Source organism: Botrytis sinoallii (genome assembly GCF_014898435.1).
Source record: "Botrytis sinoallii strain Bc 23 chromosome Unknown BSIN_001, whole genome shotgun sequence".
NCBI lineage: Eukaryota > Fungi > Ascomycota > Leotiomycetes > Helotiales > Sclerotiniaceae > Botrytis > Botrytis sinoallii.
This window is the reverse complement of record NW_024066028.1, coordinates 1,741,835-1,749,663: the sequence shown is the minus strand read 5'-3', so window position 1 is coordinate 1,749,663 and position 7,829 is coordinate 1,741,835. Positions and strand designations below refer to the sequence as shown.

General features: G+C 37.2%; 1 protein-coding gene across 1 annotated transcript; it reads right to left on the bottom strand.

Moving 5' to 3' along the window:
- Nucleotides 1-4,462: 4,462 nt before the first annotated feature.
- On the bottom strand, nt 4,463-6,286 carry EAF02_000378 (uncharacterized protein; the record flags this gene model as incomplete). Its single annotated transcript, XM_038896426.1, has 6 exons — nt 4,463-4,704; nt 4,745-4,909; nt 4,971-5,458; nt 5,536-5,918; nt 5,973-6,041; nt 6,227-6,286. The coding sequence occupies 6 exons, from the start codon at nt 6,284-6,286 to the stop codon at nt 4,463-4,465; spliced, it is 1,407 nt and encodes a 468-aa protein (XP_038763285.1).
- Nucleotides 6,287-7,829: the final 1,543 nt, after the last annotated feature.

Here is a 7,829-nt window from a genome sequence, read left to right as displayed (position 1 = left end):
ATTAAGAGATTGCACTCCCAATCTCCTCCACCTGCTCCCGATTTCTATACGAGTATGGCAATATGTCATTATGGATTACTACAGTTTTAATAAGGATAAATACAGTTATGACAATATATTCGTTATTATCGACCGATTGATTAAACAAGCTATTTCGATACCCTATTATAAATCAATCAATTCGAGAGATTAGGCTCATTTATACTTATATCATATATATAGATACTATAATGCCTCGGAGACTATAATCTCTAATTGTGATCCTTAATTCATATTCAAATTCTAATAAGAATTCAATAATATTTTAGAAACACAAATCAAGTTATCTATCACTCATTATTTGCAAATTGACGGTCAAATTGAGATTTATAATCAATATCTCCAATAATGTTTATGATTCTTTATAAACTATTATTAAGATGATTGATTTGAATTCCTATTAATAATAAACTATGCTCAACTCACATTTCCCTATAAATCACTAGATGGTCAAACTCTGTATAAGATCTTGTATAGCTATTTATCCCGCAATCCCTGGGATTGGAATCCGACTCCACTACGCCTGTTGACAATTTGAATATAATCAATACTAGAGAGTATATCAAATACAATAAACTAGCATTTGATTGAGTAAAAGAAAATATCTTGTATGTATAAGAAAAGATATCTCGATCAGCCAACTCGTATTGTTTGCTTAGTTGACTTCGACATAGGAGATTATATATAGTTCAATATAAGGGACTTTCCGATATAACAACCATCCAAAAAACTGGATTATTCTATTCAAGGTAGATTCAAGATTATTGATCGGATTGAAAATTCCTTCCAATTAGACTTACTATTCATTATGAAAGTCCACCCCGTATTTCTATCTAGCAAACTCCGCAAAGCGGTAAATAACCCACTTCCCGGATAAATCCTTGAATTACTGCTCCTAATAAATATTACTGGTAATACCGAATGGGAAGTGGAGTGTATTCTAGCTATAAAGAAAGTACGCTGACAGCTTAAGTACAGAGTATTGTGGCTGAACGTCGATGATGATCTCACCTGGGTACTCTGCCTCTAACTTAAAAACTGCCCTGCACCACCTTCGTGACTTTTATTTATGAAATCCCATTTTGCCAGAACCCTCTATGCATCTATTGGAGTGAATTCATTTCTATAAAAGTGGAAAGGATGATTATGATTTTACAGATAACAATTTAATATATGGAATGAAAAAGACAAAAAGAATTTCTTTAATTTATTATTGTAACAAAGAAAATTCTAATCGCACAAAAGGTTGAAAGTGATTGAATAAAGATGAATATCATAAAGAAAGTCTTTTCTCCTACCCGACAGACTTAAATCAAACTAGAAAAAAAGCCTCTATAGGTATAAAACGGTTATGGTTGGGCGAGGTATGATAGTAAAGACTAAATGATTTAAATCAAAATACTAGTTGAGTCCCTAGCCAACAGCAATAACAAGTATATACAGAACCATCATAAGCTGAAGACAAAACGATCCTTAATCGCAGCACGCGTGACAATAAGACCGAGCTAGTGTTCAATCACACTTAACCGCTATGAGCTGCCAAAAGCTCTACTTCCATCTAAGTTATAATAAGCTAGTGCTACTGTTCAATTCGTTCCCCGCACTACAACCTTTGCTACGCGATATTTCGTAGCTTCTCGAGCAAGGGTAAGAGGAAGCATTTCTTCGAAACGCAACTTTTTAGCTCCTCCTGTATATCAAACTATTTCAAGAGTTAACTTTGCTAAAAGCTGGCAAAGTTGTAATTTACCTCTACCATATTGCCGTATTCAGCAATAGCCAATCGGTATGGAGAAATATCTTACGTGTATCCCTGTCAGGCAAACGCTTACACTTATGCTTGTCAGCTAGACAAAACAGATAGTGAGATTGATTAGACGATTATCCAGAAAGTCGATAGCAGATACCATCTCCCTTACCGGAAATATAATTATGTACATAGCCAGTACAAACCCAGTTATTTCTTTTGAATATATTATTCCTGCTATAATACTATCTTTTTTGATAACCTCTTATTTAAAGATCCTCATTTATTGATATCAACAAAATCAATACTTCTGTAACGAAATGTATCGAATTTGCAATCAGATTGACTTTGACACAAAGCCTTCAGGATATCTTTCTTAACTATCTCGCCATTATTTTCGAGATTACGAAAATATATACTACTGCAATCAACTTATTAGCAAACTTCTTTTCATAATTATCAACATGATTAATCAAGGGATTATATTCTTTCTCCGAATTCTGCTCGAAAAACAATGAAACGGATACATTCAATAAGCATATCGAAGATCGACCCCCACTTTTAGGCATATTGCCTTCAGTATCTGTAATTACACTTATTAAACAAGCCGACTGCAAGCCGAAGATACCAAAAAAAAGTCTCACTTATATACATCTTTGTCAATCCAATCCATCTTCCTCATTATCCTCCTCCTCGCCAACAGGATTACTGCTACTCCTACTACGGCTCGACTCCTCCTCTTCCTCAACAGAACGATTGCCTCACGCAACAGAAAAGGCAGATGCTCTTTTCGTTGTAAGCTGTAAAGAAGTATATCAATAAAACAAACACAAAAGAAAAATAAACAACTCACTGCTGTATACATATCCTTTCGCTGCTTTCAGCTACACTAGCGACAACTTGCTCTTGCTACTACGTTTTCTTAATGATATGGAAGGCATATTGATTATTGATCGAGGAATACAAAGAAGGTGAATAATCAGAAAAGATTTGGAAGAAAGAGGGAAATTCGGGCGATCTATATACTTCAAAGGTTTCGTATTGTTATTAGGCTACAGAACGGTTTCCTCCGTTTCCCATGCGCCTTCCCGTTGCAAAAAAAGCAAAATTTGCGTACACACCCGTTTACTACGCTATGCTATAATGTAAACAATAATGCTTCATTAGGATCGCCGATATGTCTACGGATTAGATAATTATGAAGCTTGAGAGCAAGCTTTTTCGAAAGGGGGGATAGTATTACGGATTGCATTTAATTGCAGTTACAATTATTTATATACACGCTTGTGTATATGCACAATTATATATATATAGCTAATATATAAAAATGCTCTACAAGCGCTTTGCTCCCGATTCTATAGTTATAGATTCTAAGAATAAATTGTACCTGCTCTTGCAGTTCTTCTAAGGCAAAGTTGTCACAGGTAATGATGAAGCTATTATAATAGTATTCTCTATTATATCCATATCACTGGATTCAATTGAGCTAGCGATATAGCTCATATTGAAGATGTGGTTGTGTTCTGAAATATTTCGAGCAAAGTTTTTCATGCGTTTTTTTCGTGTGCATTTCGTGTTTCGAAGGCGTCGACGATAGTATTACAATAATTACTGGTCAGAATCATTTGGGGATAATTATGATAAGATTTTATTAATAACTATGATCTAAAGCAATCGTGGAAAAGGTTGTATTTCGAAGAAAAAGTTTCCTTCGAAATTTGTTGTGTTGTGAAATCTTCAGAGAATATGTCTTTATCTCTTATATACGTCTAGTTCAAGCTAGTCTTGAACTAGACTGTGATGAGTCATCATGTGTGTCACGTGATAATCGTCACATTAGGAGGGAAAAAGCTCTTCTTATTTTATACTTTTTCCAATCCAATCTAGCTTTCCGCTTTCGTTAATGTCTTGTAGATCCCTTCCTAATCCGGCCATTCCTTCGAAATAGAGCTCCTTTTCATATTCTTTATTAATAATCGTTTTTGGAAACTAATAATAATCGTTTTCGGAAGCTAAATACAATCGTTTTCGTATAATTGCTTTCGGAAGCTTATAAGCGACGATCACGTGATTGAATCATGTGATTCGATACTAGTATAGAACTTATTCTATATGTATTCAAAAAGATATATTATTATATTATTTTATAATAAAAACAATACTTCTTTATTTGAGAATTTTACTTATATAAATTAAGATGATAGTTTATATCATTTGAGACAATTATAATCTTTTACATTCATCTCAAGTTGTTGGAGCACGTGATAAACACGTGATATCGTATCACGTGCTCTCAGATGGGATGGTGATACATAGAGTAGCAATCTATCTTCGTAGGAAGAGGGTAGATAGAATAACAATATCTTCTAATCCTATATAGCTTATGTATACACCTTACGAAGTCTAATCAACACAAAGAGATGGATATCGTGAAGAATTAGGAGATTTTAGAATTCTAGAATTTAAAAGCAAAATACATATATGATTTCTATCTCCTATTGCTACGCTATATCAGGTATCATGTAATTCTAACCAATATGAATTTCGTCTCATGTACCCCAGCATTACTCCTGATATAAAATCATTCTTTCAGCCGATGATTAAAGCACTTGGTATCTCCTGGCACAGGCCAAACCTCTCAAAAACTCCCTCGAGCCCAAGCTTAGCAGGTACCTATCAATAACCCTCCTTAACCTTCTCGAACAGACCAACTTCCTCCTTAGTAGGTCTACTAAGATTGATAGGAGCCTGATCACTTCCATCAACCCGACGCAGTCTCTCCAGTGTGAATCTCCAAAATCTGCCACCCTTTCCATTAATTTCGGCATTGCCCCATGTGACCTGATATAGTCCATCGTACCTAATGCCAGCGGCAGGACCGTTTTTCCAAGCACAACCAGCGTTTCTTAGAACACGCACTGGATTCTCGGTCTCTATTGATCGTCTCAAGGCCATTACACCGGGTTTCCGAATCGGCTTCCTTGATGATGGATCCATAAGCACCAGGCGCAGAATAGTATACTATATCTCCTTCATCCCTATCAAATCCGTCATAGTGCTTTGAAATTACGATGCTATAAGCACCTTCTTTCTTATCTCCAACGATTCCAGCTTGTGGAGCTCCTATTATAAGAGATCAGTCTAGCTTCACGGAGAAACGGGGTTTTTAAGAGTGTTTAATTACCATGTGCACCATCACGAAGGGCTGCCATCTGTCTTGGCCAGCAGTCTCCAACAGTGAGACCATTGTGACCGTGAATCTTCGCGTTCTTCTTGAATATGTGCGCCTTTTTGTCGTCGAGAGTTACATGACCACCCTGTTTCCATAAAATGCCGCGCATGATACCATTATCTCCCCAGATATGGCTAGCTGATGCAGGTGGAGCCGAGTAGCCTGTGGAACTGGGAACGGGGCTTTCCCGGGAGGAATTATTCCTAGATTTCTTCGAAGATGCAGGAGTCTCACTGACGGACTTTCGCTTCTTATCTTTATTTGCATTGGCAGATTGTGAGTCGATAGTCAATGCTGCCGCTGGTGGAGGTGGAGGTGGAGCATCAAAACCATTTTGAGCCTCAATTCTATCGATCAGAGCTTTTGCAATGCTGGAGAATTCTTTAGGGCATAATGGATAGGCAAAGAGCTCAAGGACTTCCTTGAGTTTGAGAGACTTGCTATGATGGTGGTTAGCTACTTTATCGTCGTGGATACTACAAAAACAGTAGAAGTGACCAAAAGAATGGCCTCGTACCTGATCTCTGGTGTAATGCTGTCTTCGACGCGTGAGATTATATAGAGAAAGATCTTGACTTTTCGCCAGTTCTCAAGAATTGGCTCGTGGCCATTTTTGGAAGAAACAGCTGCCCTTATGACAGCCATCTTTATCTCGACGAGTGTTTTAAAGGCAGCTGTCGGTTCAATGTTGATATCGGAGACTTTAAATCCATGCTCCATATCAATTTTCAACAGCTTGTCGATAGCAGCTTTCGGGTCAAACTGAGGCTCAATCGATAAGATGTCAACATTGCCATTATCTTTAATATCCGGCTCCTCTTTTATAGAAACTTCGGTGTTTTCGGTAACAGGAGATAATTGAGTATCTGAAAGCGGTTCAGATTGTATACGCAATTGCTCCTAGGTGAAAGTTAGTTCCAAAAATTAGGTTTCGCAAGTAGATATAGAGCTTACAATTGTGGAGTCAATTTGGTCAGGAACTTGAGATGTAGCAGAAAGTGGAAGCTCCGGCAGAGGTTCCTTCTTTAATTCGCAATTCCTTTTGAGATAAAAAGTTAGCTGGAATCCAGAAATTCTTGAGAAAACCCTTCAATAAAAGCTGCAGGACAAAGATTAAGTTATAAACTTATAATCCATTCGAAAATACAACCATGTCATGCATGATAATTGCTATAACAGCTGTTATAATTGATGGATTGAAGACTTACAAGAGCAGACGCCCCACCAAGTGGAGCTACCCCTCCATTCTCCATACCCAGGGAACCCATGGTAGAGAGAAGGAAAGTTTAATAGTAATTGGAAGTAACGACCAGCTGAATGAAGCAAAGAAATTATTATTTTTATAAAAGAACCCAGCAAAAGTAAAAAAGGAAGTAAGGAAGTGATATCTGTTGATACTTCTATTTTGTTGTTGTGTTGGAGTGGAGGAAGAAGGTTGTAGAAATATCTGGGCTTGGGCCAGGCCCTGAATTTATGGACTCTTGAAGACGAACGCGGCAAACACTCACTCAATGCCACTGATTGGATAAAATCGGGAAAATATAGACGATTGACCTCACGAAGAGTAACCAGGTGGCGATTACCCTGGTAAAATATCTTTTAATTATTTAAAAAGGGTTTAAAGATATCTTTTTTATTCATAAGTAGATACAAACGCGTACAAGATATAGTCTACTACTTACTATAAAAAGCTTTGTCTTTTACTAGTACATGAGAAAGAATCTCTACTAAAAGTAATACAGTAGCAAACGGGGAAGGACTTCTTATAGGAAGGAACCCTTGTCGGCGCCTAATTAATCTTTAATGTTGAAAGGAGTACGTGAGCGAATAGATATCTAAAGAAATCTACGAAATAGCGGATATCTAGATACTTATGAGATATATACGTTAAACTTCGTAATGTCGTATTTACCTTCATAAACATAATTGACTAAAAGGTTAGAAGGATGGAATCCGTAGAATCGGTCATTCTATTGTTTTAAGGAATGTAAAAATCAGTTGTTTTCAAACAAGTCTTTATTTGAATCAAGTTGTCAACATTCCAACTCACTGGTGACTATGCTTGGGTCACCGGGGAGTGAAGTGGTAAGGTGGCTTCTAAACCCCATGATGCCCTCAACTCTATACAAACATTGCAACAAGTTCCAAAACCACACTGGTAAGAATCAATTGGAAACCAATTATAAAAGCAACTTTCACTACATCAAAGTCCTGGATTTGGTCCTAATTTTAACAACAACACAGACAGTTACTTAATTGTTGATTGACACAGAATATTGGTCAAAAACTATTTTCTGAAGACTGACTGACTACAATCATGGAGGAATTTGATGATTATATCTTCAGGATGAAAGGGGTTTGCTTCACTGCAGTCTGAAGCACATATAAGATGAGTGAGTCTGTCTTTCTTGCTATGATCTTTTTTGTTTTGTTTGCCATAGAAGTGCTGACCAGTCGTATGCCATAGATCATAGAGTTACCCCGCTACACCAGCTCTCTCTCACTTCACGTTCTACAGTCTGCAGTCAACCATCCATCGCCATCATAATTCAATACAGCAGAGGACTACGCGCACAAAGAATTACTGAGCATATAACAAAAACTATGACTCAGCCTTGTCAGCAAGTACGTGGGTGGTCATGGACTGACATAGAGGGTTGTCGACATGAACGGGAATTCCCCAGACAGGGAGCATAAGATATGGAACGAACACATCACTGATGGGAAGCCAAAGCTGGTGGAGATACCATTCAATCTGCAAGACAAAACAAATCATACAATGGAGACAATTGGGAGACCACTGGGAAGGAA